This window comes from Thalassophryne amazonica, chromosome 12 (assembly GCF_902500255.1).
Source record: "Thalassophryne amazonica chromosome 12, fThaAma1.1, whole genome shotgun sequence".
In the NCBI taxonomy this organism is placed as follows: domain Eukaryota; kingdom Metazoa; phylum Chordata; class Actinopteri; order Batrachoidiformes; family Batrachoididae; genus Thalassophryne; species Thalassophryne amazonica.
In genome coordinates, this window is record NC_047114.1 from 102,507,587 (window position 1) to 102,529,875 (window position 22,289).

Sequence of the window (22,289 nt, forward strand, 5' to 3'; positions counted from 1 at the left end):
ACATGGTCGAACGCCTTCTCCAGATCCACAAAGCACATATGGACTGGTTGGGTGAACTCCCATGAACCCTCGAGCACCCGGTGGAGGGTGTAGAGCTGGCCCATTGTGCCGCAACCAGGAAGAAAACCACACTGCTTCTCCTGAATCTGAGGTTCGACTGTCACTTGAATTCTCCTCTCCAGTACTATGGAATAGACCTTACCGGGGAGGCTGAGGAGTGTGATCCCCCTGTAGTTGGAACACACCCTCCGGTCCCCCTTCTTAAACAGAGGGACCACCACCCCAGTCTACCAATCCACTGTCCCTGACCGCCACGCGATGTTGCAGATGCATGTCAACAAGACAGTCCCACAACATTCAGAGACTTAAGGTGCTCAGGACAGATTTCATCCACCCCAGGAGCCTTGCCACCAAGGAGCTTCCTGACCACCTCGGTGACTTTGGCCTGGGTGATGGATGAGTCCACTTCTGAGTCCCCAGTCTCTGCTTCCTCTTCGGAAGACGTGACGATGGGATTGAGGAGATCCTTGAAGCTCGCCACCCGCACTATAGACAGTGTTGGCGGAGAGCTGCTTCCACCTCCTGAGGCGTCGGATGGTTTGCCAGAATTTCTTCGAGGCCAACCGATAGTCCTCCTCCATAGCCTCACCGAACTCCGCCCAGACCCGAGTTTTTGCCTCTGCAACCGCACAGGCTGCAGCACGCTTGGCCTGCCGGTACCTGTCAGCTGCCTCCGGGGTCCCACTTACCAACAAAGACAAGTAGGACTCCTTCAACTTGATAGCATCCCTTACTTCCGGCGTCCACCACCGGGTTCGGGAATTGCTGCCGCGACAGGCACCAGAGACCTTGCAACCCCGGAATCTGGGAGAAGCTCTCCCGGAGGTGGGAGTTGAAGACCTTGCCGATAGAGGGTTCCGCCAGGCATTCCCAGCAGACCCTCACAATACATTTGGGCCTGCCAGGTCTGACTGGCTTCCTCCCCTCCCAGCTGATCCAACTGACCACCAGGTGGTGATCGGTCGACAGCTCAGCCCCTCTCTTCACCCAAGTGTCCGAGACATGTGGCCGAAGGTCAGATGATATGACGACAATGTCGATCATCGACCTCCGGCTCAGGGTGTCCTGGTGCCACATGCACTTATGGAGACCCTTGTGCTCGAACATGGTGTTCGTGATGGACAAACTGTGGCTAGCACAGAAGTCCAACAAGTGAACACCACTCGGGTTCAGATCGGGGAGGCCGTGCTTCCCGATCACCCCCCTCCAGGTCTCACTGTCGCCGCCCACGTGGGCATTGAAGTCCCCCAGGAGAACGATAGAGTCCCCAGTCGGAGCACTATCTAGTACCCCTCCTAGGGACTCCAAGAAGGTTGGGTACTCTGCACTGCCGCTCGGCCCGTAGGCCGAGACAACAGTGAGAGACCTGTCCTTGACCCGAAGGCGTACGGACACGACTCTCTCGTTCACCGGGGTGAACTCCAACATGTGGTGACTGAGCTGGGGTGCAATGAGCAATGCTACCCCAGCTCGCCACCTCTCTCCGCAGAGAACGGCACAGCCCAAGCTGTGCATGGAGGTGAGCCCGACTATCTCTAGTCGGTACCTCTCAACTTCCCACACAAGCTCAGGCTCCTTCCTCCCCAGTGAGGTGACTTTTCACATCCCAACAGCCAGAGGCTGTGAGCACGGACTGAGCTGCCTGGCCATCCACCCTCGACTGCCACCCAGTCCTCTCTGCACCCAACCCCCATGGCCCCCTCTGCAGGTGGTGAACCCACAGGAGGGTGGGCCCACGTCGCTCTTTTGGGCTGAGCCTGACTGGGCCCCGTGGGCTAAGGCCCAACCACCATGCACTCGCACACAAGCCCCAACCCCAGGCCTGGCTCCAGGGTGGGGCCCGGCTCCGCCATACTGGCGATGTCTCGGCTCTTGATATCGCAGTGGTCATAGGAGCTTCTAAACTGCCCTTAGTCTGACCCATCACCTAGGACATGTTTGCCATGGAAGACCCTACCAGAGGCATGAAGCCCATGACAACATAGCTCCTAGGGTCATCCGGGTACGCAAACTCCCCCACCGCATAAGGTGTTAGAAGGAAAGGTGATGTAACACAGTGGTAAACATACCACTGTCCCAGCTTTTTTGAAACCTGTTGCAGGCATCCATTTCAAAATGAGCAAATATTTGCACAAAAACAAATCAGTCCTGTGATGGCCTTGGTTCTCCTCAGGCAGTAGGATGTGGCCATGGTGGGCAGTGTTTGTGACCCTCTGCACCACCTTCCTGTCTTCAGCTGTGGAGCAGAATAGATAAGAGAGAAGGAAGAAGATCTGACTGAAACAGAATGACAGTGTAATTAAGAAATCACAAATACGGAAAGAATTTAGCTGAAAAAAAACTGAATTCTGTTTCTTATTCCTCATCTTAAAAGCACATTTATCATAATCATTATAGTCTGAGAATATCAGGGCGCACAGTTAGTGGAAATAAAGAGCAAAGAGGATCTTCATATTTAAGAAGCACTTTGTTTACTTTGGTCTGTAAATTGCATTCAGATAATCTTTGTTGGTGAAGTTTAACACTTTAATTTCTGGATATTTGTCATGATGTTTCTCATACCTTTAGGAAGATCTTGCGGTTGGTCAAGCACACTTTGGCGAGCGTCAGTGCTGTCCGTGACCAGGAGATGGCACTGCTGGATGAGATGTTGGCGGCGTGCGTCTGTGAAGCCAGCAACAAGAGCCTGGAGCTGATCTTTAGTTCCCAACTGTTTTACCAGAACAGACAGGAGAGGTTCATCAGCAGCCTGGCAGGTCCGACACCACGCTTCAGCACTGCGCTTCAGCACCACACTGGTTCTGGTACCGGGCCAGTTGTGTTACTGGGCCAGTTCAGTGTACTTAATGTTTGTGTGTTAATGCAGCGTGTTCTCTCTGCCTGAGCTCACGCTCTCTTTCTTCATCAGGAGAAAGATTTTTACAAATAGATATGTTTGATACATGGAGTTCTGACGGTGCAGCAGCACAGAGCTGCACTTCAAGCTTTGAGACGCGCCGTGGAAGTAACAAGGACCTCCTGCCTGCTGGGGCGTTCCTCCAGGCGGATGTTTTTGTGACTTTTCACACTGCATTTATTTTGTATTTCACCACGTGAGTCAGAAAATGTGCTGATGCCGACGCCCCGCTGTGTGCCGCCCTCCAACAGAAGAGCTGCCAAAGAAGGTGGACAGCATCACGCCGTACACGATGGCGCTCATCGCCAAGTACATGGCTCGCCACCGCCTGAGAGAGACACAGCTGCTTGACACCATCGCCGACTTCCTGGTGAAGAAGGCCGAGTTCCTGGACAGCAAGGTGAGCCACAGAGCTCCGCCCACCAAACCAGACCACACAAATGGCATCAACAAACATTTCTGGCACTCACAACAACAGCACGAGTTGCAGCCTCACAGCAGAGCTCAGTCACATGACACCGCTGTCAGTGTGCATGTAGGTCAACAGAAACACCCCGGGTCCTGGATAGCAACCACCCAGACAGACAACCAGCCCATCCACACCTCTCCACAGTCACAACCCATCTGCTGTAGCCAGATGAAATGTGGACGTGTCCTTGTCCTTCTCCAGTCTCTGGGGTCCTCCACACTGAGGCACCTGCGTCCTGGATCATGTCCAGAGAAACTCCCCACATGGACTAAATGTGGTGTCTGATGTTCCCTCACAGTGTCAGTGATCCTCCTCATTTGAGTCTCACTAAGTAACAGTTCATTGGACACAAAGTCATTCCAGCAGGACCCAAAGATCCTCCACAGAGACCCGGGACCAAAGATATCCAGTCCTCACCTGAGGACATTGGTTAGAGTCCAAGTCTGAGAAGCAAACAGTAAGACAGGAAGCACCAGGACCCTAAAGACTTGGACCTTCATTAGAGAGATCAGCATCACCAAACATCTCTGACCTTTGACCTCATGACTCCAGATCTTCCCAGACGTCTCTGAGACAACCCAGAGACATGAAGGTCCCTGCTGAGGTCACCTGTCCAGTTTACAGCCAAAACTCACGTGATAACTCACCAAGAAATGAATATTGCTTTTTCTCTTATTTGTAGACTGCAAATAGAATTTGGACTTTGGCCCACAAGAGGGTGGCGCTGCTGTGTATCACAAGTTGAGACAAAGACACGGACAAACTGTCGAGATGCCAATCAAGTGAAGAAAAACAAAACCTGTTAGTCTGGGAAATAAAGGATTTAAATTAAAAGAGAGATAAAATAAGAGATAAGAGAGACTTTATTGTAATAAACAACGAAACTTCGTTGGTGACAACCAGTCGGGAGCAGCAATGATTAAATATGACAATAAAATAAAAATAAAATACACAAGCAGTAAGGTGCATAAGACAACAATAGATGGATGGATGGATGTTCAATATGTTCATATCCACTGTGGCTGATTTCCCACTGCTCCACCTCGTCCACACCTGGTTTATCTGACAGTCAAGTGAATGTGACTTCATTGGAGCCGCGACTGCACAGATTGAGAGTCTGCAAATTAGTTCACGAGGGAAAGTTAGGTTTTTAAAATGTTCATATTTCAGAGAGCGTCGTTAGTGATTCATTTAATCCTCCCGCGGTCACAGTTTTGCACGTGTAGCTGTACTTTTGCATGTGTGGGAATACTGAGTTCCACTGCACACAGATACACATTTGATGGCCGAGTCCAGCAAATCATTAAAAGCCTGGAACTTGGTCTTGACCCAGGACGATCACAAATCCAGAACTTCCAGTTCCTCACTCAACTTCTGAAGTTCTGCTATCAGAGTATCCACTGATTCCACAAAGATTACAGCGTTGTCCACAAAGTCAGGATCAGTCAACTGTTCCTCGCCAGCAAAAGCACCCAAGTCACTTGTTCCACAACCCGACCCAGCACCCAGTGTGCACAAACACTGAACAGTGCAGAGGCCAGAAAGCATCCCTGAGGAACGCCCGTGTTTGTGTTCAGTGAGAACTCAGAGTGAGGACGTGGTTGTTGAATTTGCTAATTAAGTTGCTGATTTGCAAACGCTGCATTTTTCTCTCAACATTCTTGGGACCTGTGACTTGTCACAACCTGAAACAGTCCCAGTGCCTCTTGGATTTTTGTTTCCTGGACCAGTTGACCATGGCTTCATGGCACATCTGGCTTCTACCAGCCAGTAAACATGTTTGTTTTTTGTTGCCAGGTGATCCAGAAGCTGGTTTTCCCATTCAGCAGGATGAATTATCGTCCATCTAACGAGCAGCAGTTCTTCTCCCGGCTGGAAGAGGTGGTGGACCTGAAGGCGCTCAGCTCACCATTAGCCACCGTCAACATCCTGATGTCTCTGTTCCAGCTGGGACACTTTCCGGCCCTGGTCCTGCACCGCGTCTTCTCCTCGGCCTTCATCAACAACGTCACCAGTCAGTGCCCGCTGCAGTTCTAAGCCTCTCCAGCTGCTCCTTTAGAAGTTTGTCATATGTTTGTCATATGTGAAAGTCAGAATGCTGCAGCTTTCTGTTTGTTCTGTGTCTGTCCTCACAGACAGTCCCTACGCGCTTATCGTACGCCGCTACCTGTCGCTGCTGGACGCTGCTGTGGAGTTGGAGTTAAAGGAATACACAGGTCCTCGGCTCCAGGACACCCACAAGGTCCTGATGTTTGACCGAGCCCTGACCACAGACGAGGTCAACAGGAAGTACAGGTACTGCCGCGCCGCCGCTCTCCGGCTCTGTCTTCTGGTGGACTGTTCTCCCTCCTCATGTGTCTACTTTGGACAGATTCTTTCTAATGTGCATCAAACAAATGGTTTTGTTTTGTTGGGGTTTTTTTTGCTGCTGTCCGTCTGTTCTGATGATGGACAATAATTCAGCTCTGATGTCTTGAAGGGGAGACATTTGTTCTTTATTAGTGGGGTTTGGGTTTGTAGGATTTTTGTGCTAAAATTAGCTTTAGTAGAGACTGAACTGCTCCAAAATGAGGGGTCCAAATAGAAGAGCCCACCCCACCCCCCACCCCGAAAAGAGAGGATGGGTCAGAAAATCACTTCGGAACAGTCTGGTCCCTAATGAAGCCAAAACAACAAAAACAAACTTTATCCATTTTGGCACAAAAATCCATGCGGAGCTGTCTGAGGTACCAGGCAGCACTGCGGAGAGGAGGACTCGGGCCATCCTTCAGGAGTTCCTCTGACTGGGTTCTGCTCCTGTCCCGTCAGTTATAAAGGTCTGGTGGCAGAGGCTCTGCGGCAGCTGGTTGGAGAACAGAACTACAAACAGGATGAAGTACTTGCTCCAGGATACTACGCAGGTACTGTTGTAACATGGTTCATGAGGCAAGCGCAGCGTGCTGGTTTTAATCTTTAACACCTTCCTTCTGTCGTCAAGGAGCAGGTTCGCGGGATAAAGGTGTAGACCTGAGTTCACATCTTACTCAGACCCTCTGTCTGCCTGTGACTGGGTCACCGTCTCAGTCCACTCCGTCTCAGTCCACCCTATGCTGTGGCGATGAGTGCTGACTTGTGGTGCTGATTGGCTCAGAAGTGAAATGAATAAAAGTTTGCTTTGATCTCTGATCCTGGTCCTTTGCCCTACTTCATACTGGAGAATATCCCAAAGCTGAAAAAGAAGGCAGCAGGCTACAAGGTTTTCTCTTGTCAACAACCTGCCTGTAAACATTAGTCCAATTCCAACAGTCAGGTCCAGAGGTATTTGGACAATAATCTTTTTACTGTTCACCACCTCAGTGGAGTTAAAAAAAAATCCAGAAGTTCTTGTTGCTTCACCTTTGCTAAAAAATATATCACATTAACTATTTATGAATTAGACATTTTTATACACAGTTTCTCCATTTTTCAGAGCCCATAAGTATTTGGATGAACTAAAGCTAAGGTTAATCATTAAGAAATACAAGCATTGTGGTACTGTACAGGAAATCTGTCTCAAAACTGAGTGAACTGTGCAGGAAGGAGACAAGTGAGGGAAGTCACAAGACACCCAGACAGCTCTGAAGGCGTCAGTCTGTGCCACGCCCTGACAGGACGCAGTGCCCTGTTGGGACACTGCACACTGACAGAAAACACTGCGCCCTGACAGAAAACACCGCGCCCTGACGGTACGCTGTGCCCTGACAGAATACACCACTCCCTGACAGAAAACACTGCTCCCTGACAGAAAACACCACGCCCTGACAGGACGCAATACCCTGTTGGGACACTGCACCCTGACAGAAAACACTGCGCCCTGACAGAAAACACCGCGCCCTGACGGTACGCTGTGCCCTGACAGAATACACCACTCCCTGACAGAAAACACTGCTCCCTGACAGAAAACACCACGCCCTGACAGGACGCAATACCCTGTTGGGACACTGCACCCTGACAGAAAACACCACGCCCTGATAGGACGCAATACCCTGTTGGGACACTGCACCCTGACAGAAAACACCTCGCCCTGACGGGACGCTGCGCCCTGACAGAAAACACCGCGCCCTTACAGAAAACACCGCGCCCTGTTGGGACACTGCACCCTGACAGAAAACACCACGCCCTGACAGGACGCAATACCCTGTTGGGAAACTGCACCCTGACAGAAAACACCTCGCCCTGATGGGACGCTGCGCCCTGACAGAAAACACTGCGCCCTGACAGAAAACACCGCTCCCTGACAGGACGCAATACCCTGTTGGGACACTGCACCCTGACAGAAAACACCACGCCCTGACAGGACGCAATACCCTGTTGGGACACTGCACCCTGACAGAAAACACCTCACCCTGACGGGACGCTGCGCCCTGACAGAAAACACCTCGCCCTGACGGGACGCTGTGCCCTGACAGAAAACACTGCGCCCTGACCAAAAACACCGCGCCCTGTTGGGACACTGCACCCTGACAGAAAACACCACGCCCTGACAGGACGCAATACCCTGTTGGGACACTGCGCCCTGACAGGACGCAATACCCTGTTGGGACACTGCACCCTGACAGAAAACACCTCGCCCTGACGAGACACTGCGCCCTGACAGAAAACACCGCGCCTTGACAGAAAACGCCGCGCCTTGACAGAAAACGCCGCGCCTTGACAGAAAACGCCGCGCCCTGACAGAAAACGCCACGCCCTGACAGAAAACACCGCGCCCTGTTGGGACACTGCACCCTGACAGAAAACACCACGCCCTGACAGGACGCAATACCCTGTTGGGACACTGCACCCTGACAGAAAACACCTCACCCTGATGGGACGCTGCGCCCTGACAGAAAACACCGCGCCCTGACAGAAAACACCGCGCCCTGACGGGACACTGCGCCCTGACAGAAAACACCGCTCCCTGACAGAAAACACCACGCCCTGACAGGACGCAATACCCTGTTGGGACACTGCACCCTGACAGAAAACACCACGCCCTGACAGGACGCAATACCCTGTTGGGACGCTGCGCCCTGACAGAAAACACCTCGCCCTGACGGGACGCTGCGCCCTGACAGAAAACACCTCGCCCTGACGGGACGCTGCGCCCTGACAGAAAACACCTCGCCCTGACGGGACGCTGCGCCCTGACAGAAAACACCTCGCCCTGACGGGACGCTGCGCCCTGACAGAAAACACCTCGCCCTGACGGGACGCTGCGCCCTGACAGAAAACACCTCGCCCTGACGGGACGCTGCGCCCTGACAGAAAACACTGTGCCCTGACCAAAAACACCGCGCCCTGTTGGGACACTGCACCCTGACAGAAAACACCGCGCCCTGACAGAAAACACCGCGCCCCTGACAGAAAATACCACGCCCTGACAGAAAACGCCGCGCCCTGACAGAAAACGCCGCGCCCTGACAGAAAACGCCGCGCCCTGACAGAAAACGCCGCGCCCTGACAGAAAACGCCGCGCCCTGACAGAAAACGCCACGCCCAGACAGGACGCCGCGCCCTGACAGAAAACGCCACGCCCTGACAGGACGCTGCGCCCAGACAGAAAACACCACGCCCTGACAGGACGCCGCGCCCAGACAGAAAACACCACGCCCAGACAGAAAACACCCACACCCAGACAGAAAACACCACGCCCCTGACAGGACGCTGCGCCCAGACAGAAAACACCACGCCCAGACAGAAAACACCACGCCCTGACAGGACGCTGCACCCTGACAGAAAACACCACTCCCCGACAGAAAACACCACTCCCCGACAGAAAACACCACGCCCAGACAGAAAACACCACGACCTGACAGCACGCTGCACCCAGACAGAAAACACCACGCCCAGACAGAAAACACCACGCCCTGACAGTACGCTGCACCCTGACAGAAAACACCACGCCCAGACAGAAAACACCACGCCCTGACAGTACGCTGCACCCTGACAGAAAACACCACGCCCAGACAGAAAACACCACGCCCTGACAGTACGCTGCACCCTGACAGAAAACACCACGCCCAGACAGAAAACACCACGCCCTGACAGTACGCTGCACCCTGACAGAAAACACCACGCCCAGACAGAAAACACCACGCCCTGACAGTACGCTGCACCCTGACAGAAAACACCACGCCCTGACAGTACGCTGCACCCAGACAGAAAACACCACGCCCAGACAGAAAACACCACGCCCTGACAGTACGCTGCACCCTGACAGAAAACACCACTCCCCGACAGAAAACACCATGCCCTGACAGAAAACACCACGCCCTGATGGGACGCTGCGCCCTGACAGAAAACACTGCACTCTGACAGGACGCCATGATGTGATGAAACACACTGTGCTCTGATGGAACACGCTGCGCTCTGACAGGATGCCGCTCCCCGACAGAAAACACCGCTCCCCGACAGAAAACACCGCTCCCCGACAGAAAACACCACGCCCTGACAGGACGCTGAGCCCTGACAGGACGCTGAGCCCTGACAGAAAACACCACGCCCTGACAGGACGCTGAGCCCTGACAGAAAACACCACGCCCTGACAGGACGCTGAGCCCTGACAGAAAACACCATGCCCTGACAGGACGCTGAGCCCTGACAGGACGCTGAGCCCTGACAGAAAACACCATGCCCTGACAGGACGCTGAGCCCTGACAGGACGCTGAGCCCTGACAGAAAACACCATGCCCTGACAGGACGCTGAGCCCTGACAGGACGCTGAGCCCTGACAGAAAACACCATGCCCTGACAGGACGCTGAGCCCTGACAGGACGCTGAGCCCTGACAGAAAACACCACGCCCTGACAGGACGCTGAGCCCTGACAGAAAACACCACTCCCTGATGGGACGCTGCGCCCTGACAGAAAACACTGCACTCTGACAGGACGCCACGATCTGATGAAACACACTGTGCTCTGACAGAAAACACCGCGCCCTGACAGAAAACACCGCGCCCTGACAGAAAACACCGCGCCCTGACAGGACGCCACGATCTGATGAAACACACTGTGCTCTGACAGAAAACACCGCACCCTGACAGAAAACACCGCGCCCTGACAGAAAACACCGCGCCCTGACAGGACACCACGATCTGATGAAACACACTGTGCTCTGACAGAAAACACCGCGCCCTGACAGAAAACACCGCGCCCTGACAGAAAACGCCGCGCCTTGACAGAAAACGCCGCGCCTTGACAGAAAACGCCACGCCCTGACAGAAAACGCCACGCCCTGACAGAAAACGCCACGCCCTGACAGAAAACGCCACGCCCTGACAGAAAACGCCGCGCCCTGACAGAAAACGCCACGCCCTGACAGAAAACGCCACGCCCAGACAGGACGCCGCGCCCTGACAGAAAACGCCACGCCCTGACAGAAAACGCCACGCCCTGACAGGACGCTGCGCCCAGACAGAAAACACCACGCCCAGACAGAAAACACCACGCCCTGACAGGACGCTGCGCCCAGACAGAAAACACCACGCCCAGACAGAAAACACCACGCCCTGACAGGACGCTGCACCCCGACAGAAAACACCACTCCCCGACAGAAAACACCACTCCCCGACAGAAAACACCACGCCCAGACAGAAAACACCACGCCCTGACAGTACGCTGCACCCTGACAGAAAACACCACGCCCAGACAGAAAACACCACGCCCTGACAGTACGCTGCACCCTGACAGAAAACACCACGCCCAGACAGAAAACACCACGCCCTGACAGTACGCTGCACCCTGACAGAAAACACCACGCCCAGACAGAAAACACCACGCCCCTGACAGTACGCTGCACCCTGACAGAAAACACCACGCCCAGACAGAAAACACCACGCCCTGACAGTACGCTGCACCCTGACAGAAAACACCACGCCCAGACAGAAAACACCACGCCCTGACAGTACGCTGCACCCTGACAGAAAACACCACGCCCAGACAGAAAACACCACGCCCAGACAGAAAACACCACGCCCTGACAGTACGCTGCACCCTGACAGAAAACACCACGCCCAGACAGTACGCTGCACCCTGACAGAAAACACCACGCCCAGACAGAAAACACCACGCCCTGACAGTACGCTGCACCCTGACAGAAAACACCACGCCCAGACAGAAAACACCACGCCCTGACAGTACGCTGCACCCTGACAGAAAACACCACGCCCTGACAGTACGCTGCACCCTGACAGAAAACACCACGCCCAGACAGAAAACACCACGCCCTGACAGTACGCTGCACCCTGACAGAAAACACCACGCCCAGACAGAAAACACCACGCCCTGACAGTACGCTGCACCCTGACAGAAAACACCACGCCCAGACAGAAAACACCACGCCCAGACAGTACGCTGCACCCTGACAGAAAACACCACGCCCTGACAGAAAACACCACGCCCTGACAGTACGCTGCACCCTGACAGAAAACACCACGCCCTGACAGAAAACACCACGCCCTGACAGTACGCTGCACCCTGACAGAAAACACCACGCCCAGACAGAAAACACCACGCCCTGACAGTACGCTGCACCCTGACAGAAAACACCACGCCCAGACAGAAAACACCACGCCCTGACAGTACGCTGCACCCTGACAGAAAACACCACGCCCAGACAGACAACCACCACGCCCTGACAGTACGCTGCACCCTGACAGAAAACACCACGCCCAGACAGAAAACACCACGCCCTGACAGTACGCTGCACCCTGACAGAAAACACCACGCCCAGACAGAAAACACCACGCCCTGACAGTACGCTGCACCCTGACAGAAAACACCACTCCCCGACAGAAAACACCACGCCCTGACAGAAAACACTGCACTCTGACAGGACGCCATGATGTGATGAAACACACTGTGCTCTGATGGAACACGCTGCGCTCTGACAGGATGCCGCTCCCCGACAGAAAACACCGCTCCCCGACAGAAAACACCGCTCCCCGACAGAAAACACCACGCCCTGACAGGACGCTGAGCCCTGACAGGACGCTGAGCCCTGACAGAAAACACCACGCCCTGACAGGACGCTGAGCCCTGACAGAAAACACCACGCCCTGACAGGACGCTGAGCCCTGACAGAAAACACCACGCCCTGACAGGACGCTGAGCCCTGACAGAAAACACCACGCCCTGACAGGACGCTGAGCCCTGACAGAAAACACCACGCCCTGACAGGACGCTGAGCCCTGACAGAAAACACCACGCCCTGACAGGACGCTGAGCCCTGACAGAAAACACCATGCCCTGACAGGACGCTGAGCCCTGACAGGACGCTGAGCCCTGACAGAAAACACCATGCCCTGACAGGACGCTGAGCCCTGACAGAAAACACCACGCCCTGACAGGACGCTGAGCCCTGACAGAAAACACCACGCCCTGACAGGACGCTGAGCCCTGACAGAAAACACCACGCCCTGACAGGACGCTGAGCCCTGACAGGACGCTGAGCCCTGACAGGACACTGAGCCCTGACAGAAAACACCACGCCCTGACGGGACGCTGAGCCATGACAGAAAACACCACTCCCTGATGGGACGCTGCGCCCTGACAGAAAACACTGCACTCTGACAGGACGCCACGATCTGATGAAACACACTGTGCTCTGACAGAAAACACCGCACCCTGACAGAAAACACCGCGCCCTGACAGAAAACACCGCGCCCTGACAGGACACCGCGATCTGATGAAACACACTACTCTGATTGAACACGCTGCACTCTGACAGGACGCCGCGCTCTGACAGGAAGCCTCTTCAGTGAACATTGAACACATATGAACTCGTATTTGTTGTGGTGATACATTGAAAGGTGACTGTCATATTTTAACTGTTGTGTCTGATGTCTTCTGATAAATCTGATGACATTCTGTCCTCTGCAGACTTTGTGCTGTGGCTGGACAGTTCTGGTCAGGTTTTGCCAATCTGGAACAATGCTGGTCCGGCTCCGAGCATCGGCCCTCCCCCTTGCGTTGCCATGGGATCCAAACCCCCTGACAACACTGTGGACGTGATAACTTCAGAGTTCCAGAAGTTTTCTCCATTCATGACAGTGGAGGAGGGGGCGGAGCAGCAGTGTCAGGTGAGTGAGACAGTGGGCGGAGCCCCAGAGTCCAGGACCTTCCTGCCCCATCACATCCACAGCATGCCAGGTGCGGTGTTGCCCTCAGGTGGGCCACAGCCAGGGGCTGCCGGCACCGGGCCCTTGGACTACAGATCCTACTACGACCCTACGGCAGAGTACTACTCCAGCCTGGCCAAGGAGCACTCACTGGAGAGTCAGGACAGTTCCACGCTCAGCAGCCCCCCGTCCGATGGCCTGGCTTCATCTGGAGTCCAGGGGTCCACAGCACCTGCTGTCCCAGATTCCCTCTTCCAGTTCTCCATTGGAAAGATCCTGGAGGAAGAGGGTGCGTCCAGGACCCCGGCCGTGCAGGGCACGGACTGTGAGCTGCCCGTCTTCTACAACAACAGAGGACCGACATCGCTGCTTCACTCTGCGGACCAGCCAAGTGCAGACAAAAGTCCAGCTGACAAGAGACAGGTGAAAAGGTCAGTCTGAGTCCATGGACCAAACCTGGTGCACGTCAGGTTTACTTTGGAGAAAGCCTGTAATCCGTTCTGTCTTTTGTCAAATGGGCTGCTTCTGTAAGCTCCCCCTACTCTGAGGAGTTGTATACCAAAGGTATCATGTTGCTGTGCAGGGTCATCATGTCCGTCAACGATAAGTGGCATTACTGTCACAACTCTGAGGTGCTGGTGGGGTCCCGGGCCATGAGGGACCGCCACCTGAGGCTGCTGGGATACGTCATCCTGCAGGTCAGTGTCTCCACGTGTTCTCAGCTGATGGACTTGAGCCGGCGGCGCCGCCAAAGTCACATGATGTCATTGTGCTGCTTCTGCTTTCAGTTGCCGTATCACGAGCTGGAGAAGCTGAACGGGATTGAGGAGGTGAAGCAATACCTTCACCAGAAGCTGCTGGAAGTCCCGCGATGACGCCGCAGGACCTCTGCGTGTGTGCGGCTGCTGTGGGTTGGTAGTTTGAATCCTGTCGCCGAGATTTTAGTGGACACCAGAGGATGGGTCCTGATGAACCTTCAGCACGACAGAATCCACAGGCTCCGCCCCTTACAGACAGATTGGCTTCAGGTCGTGACATTTAGATTTCTGGTTTATTCTTTGTTCAAATGAATTATATTTGAATTTTTTTAAAAATCAGCAAAGGAACATGATTCATAAAGTGATTTGAACAAAACGAATGTTGAACAAATGACTTTGATTCCAGTTTTTAGTCACGTTTAGACTTTAACCCATTAAAATCAGGGTGAAGTGATTCGTTTCCCCTGAAGAGCCGACAGACAGAGTGACGCCCCGTCTCCAGCAACAATCTCTGACAGCAACGGTTCCTCCTTTATTACAAAAACAAAGAATAAAATAAAATAGCATTTATGAGTCGTTCATCTGCAAGCTCAAAATGGAACGAGAGTTTGAGTCCCAACAGTCTCATCATGTGCCGGCTTTAACGGCAAATTTATCTTTATTTCTTTTTCCCGAATATCAAATGACCTTTTTTTTGTTTGTACTGCGATTATTATAACAAGAAGACAAAAGGATCGGTTCTATTAAAAAAAAGACAAGGTTCTGGGCTGAGGAGGGATTAAACTTTAATTGTATCAATCAGGTCAAAAAATTAAAGGATAAATAATTAATAATTTAACTTTACCGCTGAGCTAACAGCTGAAAAAAGTAGTATCCATTTTAAATTAGTTTTCGAAGTTTAATCTGTTAATTTTGTTCAATTTACCCGGCCAATCAGAGGATTTCTTAAAATATATTGATCTGTTCTATGACACCTTACACGCAGAATCTCATTTTAACACTGTCACAGTGTCAGACTCCATGTGCTCTAAACAAAGTCATCTTCACACAGGCAGAATTTAATGTGATTTTTTTTTTTTTTTTTTTTTTTTTTAAATGGCCGTTTGTCGCAGTGATTTGCGGATCATTTCAAAATAAAATAAAATCTTACATTTCACTGCAAATGAAATAATTTTTGTTAATTAAATGCATTTAAGAGTCATATTTTTCTCACAGTAAAATTACAGCTTTTACTGAACTCATTTCTTTTAAAAAGTCATTTTTAAAATAAAAAGTTTATTTTATTTGATGTTTCCTTCATGAGAAATAAAAAGCTGTTCAGTTGGTTGAAGCTTCATGAAATATTTAAAACGCTAATGGTGGTCGGGAATGGCGGGATCACTGACTCCGCCTCCTCCAAAGATGAATGTAGTGAAAATTAAATTGTGCTCTTTGGAACGCGGCACAAATGTTTTTTTTTTTTTAATGAAGAAGTTAAAATATTCCATGAATCTACTGATCTTATTGGTCGCTGTCTTTATGAACATTGTAAGTGGGCAGATCCCTTTTTAGAAAACCATGTTTGGTTACTGTGGCAACAAGACATGTATGACTATGTTTTCTGTGGGGGGAGCAGGGGCTGATGGTACCCACTGTTGGGGTGTTACCGTGGTTACCGTGTGACACGATGCCGGGGTCAGAATGTCAGATTATTTATTTGTGAAATATGGAGATGGGAGAATTTGTGATATTCTATTAAAAATACTTTATGAATTCAAATATATAAGATTTGAAAACTCTGCTGTTTGAGTGGAAACATTTTTTTGGGTCAGAGGTTGTGACCTGAGCAACACCCAGTGTCAAAGGTTGACTTTAAAACTGCTGTTTGATTACAACAAAAATAAACAAAAATGTTAAAACAGTGATTGATTTAAAACGAAACAAAAAAAAAAAACAAATTTAAAAAAGCAGTGATAATTACAAAAATTTAAGAAGTACAACATAGAAAATGTTTTACGTAAACAAAACTTCAAAGAAAAAGCAGAAAATTTAAAAATGATTACAGAAAACAAGCTTGTGTTTTCAAAGAACAAAATATGAAAAAGTTTTTCTAAAAATAAAAAACTAAGAAACTTATCATTAAAGAAAACAGAATACCAATACACGCAAAACATAAAAAACAATTTTAGCAAAGTACAAAATAGAAAAAAAAACATGAAAGAAATCCATAAAAAGAAAAAGTGAGTTTTTGCAAGAACAAGAGTCCGTCTATTGGCCTTCTGACTGAAACCAGGTTTAAAGTGTGTTTAAAGACTCCAGACTCCTCTGTCCGCGATCCAGATCAGTCTAATTAAAAATGTGCAGTGAGAGTGGGGACTTTGAATGTTGGTAGTATGACTGGTAAAGGGAGAGAGCTGGCTGATATGATGGAGAGGAGAAAGGTAGACATATTGTGTGTGCAAGAGACCAAGTGGAAGGGAAGTAAGAGCAGGAGCATTGGTGGTGTGTTCAAGTTGTACAACCCCTGGCAAAAATTATGGAATCACCGGCCTCGGAGGATGTTCATTCAGTTGTTTAATTTTGTAGAAAAAAAGCGGATTACAGACATGACACAAAATTAAAGTCATTTCAAATGGCAACTTTCTGGCTTTAAGAAACACTGTAAGAAATCAAGAAAAAAAGATTGTGGCAGTCAGTAACGGTTACTTTTTTAGACCAAGCAGAGGGAAAAAAATATGGACTCACTCAATTCTGAGGAAAAAATTATGGAATCACCCTGTAAATTTTCATCCCCAAAACTAACACCTGCATCATATCAGATCTGCTCGTTAGTCTGCATCTAAAAAGGAGTGATCACACCTTGGAGAGCTGTTGCACCAAGTGGACTGACATGAATCATGGCTCCAACATGAGAGATGTCAATTGAAACAAAGGAGAGGATTATCAAACTCTTAAAAGAGAGTAAATCATCACGCAATGTTGGAAAAGATGTTGGTTGTTCACAGTCAGCTGTGTCTAAACTCTGGACCAAATACAAACAACATGGGAAGGTTGTTAAAGGCAAACATACTGGTAGACCAAAGAAGACATCAAAGCATCAAGACAGAAAACTTAAAGCAATATGTCTCAAAAATCGAAAATGTACAACAAAACAAATGAGGAACGAATGGGAGGAAACTGGAGTCGACGTCTGTGACCGAACTGTACGAAACCGCCTAAAGGAAATGGGATTTACATACAGAAAAGCTAAACGAAAGGCATCATTAACACCTAAACAGAAAAAACAAGGTTACAATGGGCTAAGGAAAAGCAATCGTGGACTGTGGATGACTGGATGAAAGTCATATTCAGTGATGAATCTCGAATCTGCATTGGGCAAGGTGATGATGCTGGAACTTTTGTTTGGTGCCGTTCCAATGAGATTTATAAAGATGACTGCCTGAAGAGAACATGTAAATTTCCACAGTCATTGATGATATGGGGCTGCATGTCAGGTAAAGGCACTGGGGAGATGGCTGCCATTACATCATCAATAAATGCACAAGTTTATGTTGATATTTTGGACAATTGAAAAGATGTTTGGGGATGATGAAATCATTTTTCAAGATGATAATGCATCTTGCCATAGAGCAAAAACTGTGAAAACATTCCTTGCAAAAAGACACATAGGGTCAATGTCAATGAGCAGATCTGATTTGATGCAGGTGTTAATTTGGGGGATGAAAATTTACAGGGTGATTCCATAATTTTTTTCCTCAGAATTGAGTGATTCCATATTTTTTTCCCTCTGCTTGGTCTAAAAAAGTAACCGTTACTGACTGCCACAATCTTTTTTTCTTGATTTCTTATAGTGTTTCTTAAAGCCAGAAAGTTGCCATTTGAAATGACTTTAGTTTTGTGTCATGTCTGTGATCTGCTTTTTTTCTACAAAATTAAACAACTGAATGAACATCCTCCGAGGCCGGTGATTCCATCATTTTTGCCAGGGGTTGTAGTATCATGGTGAGGATAGGAAGAGAAATGGTGTAATGGAAGAGTACGTTAAAAGTGTGTTGGAGGTTAAATGAGTGTCTGACAGGGTGATGAGTGTGAAGTTGGAAATTGAAGGGGTGATGATGAATATCATCAGTGCATATGCCCCACAGGTAGGTTGTGAGATGAAGGAGAAAGAAGATTTCTGGAGTGTGTTAGATGAGGTGGTGGAGAGTGAACCCAAGCATGAAAGAGTGGTGATAGGAGCAGACTTCAATGGGCATGTTGGTGAAGGGAACAGAGGTGATGAGGAAGTAATGGGTAGATATGGTATCAAGGATAGGAATGGGGAAGGACAGATGATAGTTGATTTTGCAAAAAGGATGGAAATGGCTGTGGTGAATACCTACTTTAAGAAAAGGGAGGAGCACAGGGTAACATATAAGAGTGGAGGAAGGTGCACACAGGTGGACTACATTCTTTATAGGAGATGCAAGCTAAAAGAAATCGCAGACTGTAAGGTGGTGACAGGAGACAGTGTACAACCCCTGGCAAAAATGATGGAATCACCGGCCTCGGAGGATGTTCATTCAGTTGTTTAATTTTGTAGAAAAAAAGCAGATCACAGACATGACACAAAACTAAAGTCATTTCAAATGGCAACTTTCTGGCTTTAAGAAACACTATAAGAAATCAGGAAAAAAAAAATTGTGACAGTAACGGTTACTTTTTTAGACCAAGCAGAGGAAAAAAATATGGAATCACTCAATTCTGAGGAAAAAAATGATGGAATCATGAAAAACAAAAAAACGCTCCAACACATCACTAGTATTTTGTTGCACCACCTCTGGCTTTTCTAACAGCTTGCAGTCTCTGAGGCATGGACTTAATGAGTGACAAACAGTACTCTTCATCAATCTGGCTCCAACTTTCTCTGATTGCTGTTGCCAGATCAGCTTTGCAGGTTGGAGCCTTGTCATGGAGCATTTTCTTCAACTTCCACCAAAGATTTTCAATTGGATTAAGATCCGGACTATTTGCAGGCCATGACATTGACCCTATGTGTCTTTTTGCAAGGAATGTTTTCACAGTTTTTGCTCTATGGCAAGATGCATTATCATCTTGAAAAATGATTTCATCATCTCCAAACATCCTTTCAATTGATGGGATAAGAAAAGTGTCCAAAATATCAACGTAAACTTGTGCATTTATTGATGATGTAATGACAGCCATCTCCCCAGTGCCTTTACCTGACATGCAGCCCCATATCATCAATGACTGTGGAAATTTACATGTTCTCTTCAGGCAGTCATCTTTATAAATCTCATTGGAACGGCACCAAACAAAAGTTCCAGCATCATCACCTTGCCCAATGCAGATTCGGGATTCATCACTGAATATGACTTTCATCCAGTCATCCACAGTCCACAATTGCTTTTCCTTAGCCCACTGTAACCTTGTTTTTTTCTGTTTAGGTGTTAATGATGGCTTTCGTTTAGCTTTTCTGTATGTAAATCCCATTTCCTTTAGGCGGTTTCTTACAGTTTGGTCACAGACGTTGACTCCAGTTTCCTCCCATTCATTCCTCATTTGTTTTGTTGTGCATTTTCGATTTTTGAGACATATTGCTTTAAGTTTTCTATCTTGACGCTTTGATGTCTTCCTTGGTCTACCAGTATGTTTGCCTTTCACAACCTTCCCATGTTGTTTGTATTTGGTCCAGGGTTTAGACACAGCTGTCTGTGAACAACCAACATCTTTTGCAACATTGCGTGATGATTTACTCTCTTTTAAGAGGTTGATAATCCTCTCCTTTGTTTCAATTGACATCTCTCGTGTTGGAGCCATGATTCATGTCAGTCCACTTGGTGCAACAGCTCTCCAAGGTGTGATCACTCCTTTTTAGATGCAGACTAACGAGCAGATCTGATTTGATGCCGGTGTTAGTTTGGGGGATGAAAATTTACAGGGTGATTCCATAATTTTTTCCTCAGAATTGAGTGATTCCATATTTTTTTCCCTCTGCTTGGTCTAAAAAAGTAACCGTTACTGACTGCCATAATTTTTTTCCTTGATTTCTTATAGTGTTTCTTAAAGCCAGAAAGTTGCCATTTGAAATGACTTTAGTTTTGTCTCATGTCTGTGATCTGCTTTTTTTCTACAAAATTAAACAACTGAATGAATATCCTCCGAGGCTGGTGATTCCATCATTTTTGCCAGGGGTTGTAGCTACACAGCATAGGATAGTTGTTTGTAGGATGACTTTAGAGGTAAAGAAGAAGAAGAAGAGAGTGAGAGCTCAACAAAGGATCAGATGGTGGAAGCTGAAGGAGGAAGACTGTTGTGTGAAATTTAGCGAGTGGGTGAGAGAAGCACTGGTTGGAGGGGAAGCAGTTTTGGACAACTGGAAAAGTACTGCAGATGTGGTGAGGGAGACAGACAGGAAGGTACTGGGTGAGACATCTGAGACACCTTTTCTGTTTCTTTTTGTATTGTTTTTTTCCCCCCTCTGTTTTAAATAATCCACAAAGTATCTCTGTTTGTTTACTCTGAAGTCATGTTTAATCTTGAGAGATTTTGCAAAATTTCCTGTCTGTCCTGGGAATGTTCGTGTGTGAAATCTGTTTGTGTGTGGTGTTGTTGACTTCACAGTGTGGCTGAACACCACACACTGTATGACCAAACCTGTTAGATCTGTGATTTTTTTTTTTTCTTTTCACCATGTGTGTCATCTTTCAGTTTTTGGAAACCTACAGAAAATTTTAAAATCCTGCCATGTGAACCAGGCTTTAGGGTGGGAAAAGATGCACATGGTAATGTGCTGACAAGCCAGGAGAGTGTGTTGAGAAGGTGGAGGGAATATTTTGAGGAGCTGATAAATGAAGAGAATGAGAGAGAAAAGGGTGGATGATGTGGTGAGAGTAAGTCAGGAAGTACAGGAGATTAGTAAGGAAGAAGTAGTGAGGGCAGCTATGAAGAGGATGAAGAGTGGAAAGGCAGTTGGTCCAGATGACATTGCAATGGAGGCATGGAAATGTCTTGGAGAGATGTAGGAGTGAAACGATTAGTCGAGTAACTTGAATAATTTAATTACAAAAATGTTTGAGGCAAATTCTGTGCCTCGAAGCTCTGTTTAATGTTGTAATACATATGCCAGGCCTGTGTGTGGCGCTGTAACATCCCCAGAAAAAAAACTGAAGAAGACTAGAGCATGTGTATAAGACATGTAAGAGCTAATCAATGTAGCACCAAAAGCTACAGCTTTCCAACACGACACAGAGTAAAATAAAGCTTTTTAAGAGAAAGAGGGTCCCCACATTTAAAGCGAAGCAGTGTGTTTCCCTATTTTTACAAAACACAGTTTAGTCCGCTGGCTGCGCTCCGCTCTATGTGCACTTTAAGTCAAGTTTTCATTTACATGGTGCAGAGCAGATTTATGTGGCTTTTGTGGAAAGGTTGCACTCCAAAGCGGTGCAACAATTTACACAAACTGACTCCAAATATGACTAAATGAAGTACTTTTATTTTTGGACATGCGCTCCGTTCTGCGCTCGCCTTTGCAGACGGACAGCGGGACACACTGCTGCTTCATCAGCCTCTACTGGTGGTTGGCTTTCACTGCGGTATTGTATCACTTCCTGTTCCGGAGCACAGCGGTGTTTTTCTGTATCTGTTAGCTGTTTAATCTGCGCAGTTAGATTGATCTAGTTATCTAGATTACGATTTGTTTCCCAGTGTAATCTTTACGTGCCTTAACTAAAGCACTCCTTCTGCTGAATCACCTCTAAATTATTTACACATTATTCACTTTGCGTGTTTTTAGGAATCCGCTAGCTTAGCGTAGCTACTAGCTCTTAGCCGATTTAGCATGGCGGCTTCTCCTGTCTCTCCCGCACTTTTCTGCTCTGGGTGTGAAATGTTTAGTTATTCCTCGGCCTCCTTTAGCAGTAACTGTACTTGTAATAAGTGCAGCTTATTCGTAGCTTTGGAGGCCAGGCTGGGCGAATTGGAGACTCGGCTCCGCACCGTGGAAAATTC

At 48.7% G+C, this 22,289-nt stretch overlaps 1 protein-coding gene across 2 annotated transcripts in view; it reads left to right on the plus strand.

Moving 5' to 3' along the window:
* fastk (Fas-activated serine/threonine kinase) overlaps positions 1–15,910 on the plus strand; it is a 37,300-nt gene extending 21,390 nt beyond the window's left edge. The window contains exons 4-11 of one of the 2 annotated variants that reach the window (XM_034183067.1): positions 2,629–2,816; positions 3,208–3,356; positions 5,223–5,439; positions 5,561–5,720; positions 6,234–6,325; positions 13,304–13,973; positions 14,126–14,240; positions 14,331–15,910. In XM_034183067.1, the coding sequence (XP_034038958.1) occupies positions 2,629–2,816; positions 3,208–3,356; positions 5,223–5,439; positions 5,561–5,720; positions 6,234–6,325; positions 13,304–13,973; positions 14,126–14,240; positions 14,331–14,417 (1,678 nt within the window). In that variant the 3' untranslated portion in view covers positions 14,418–15,910. Of the gene's footprint in view, positions 1–2,625; positions 2,817–3,207; positions 3,357–5,222; positions 5,440–5,560; positions 5,721–6,233; positions 6,326–13,303; positions 13,974–14,125; positions 14,241–14,330 lie in introns of both variants that reach the window. The other variant, XM_034183066.1, reaches the window with a different exon arrangement.
* The last annotated feature ends 6,379 nt before the right edge of the window (positions 15,911–22,289 follow it).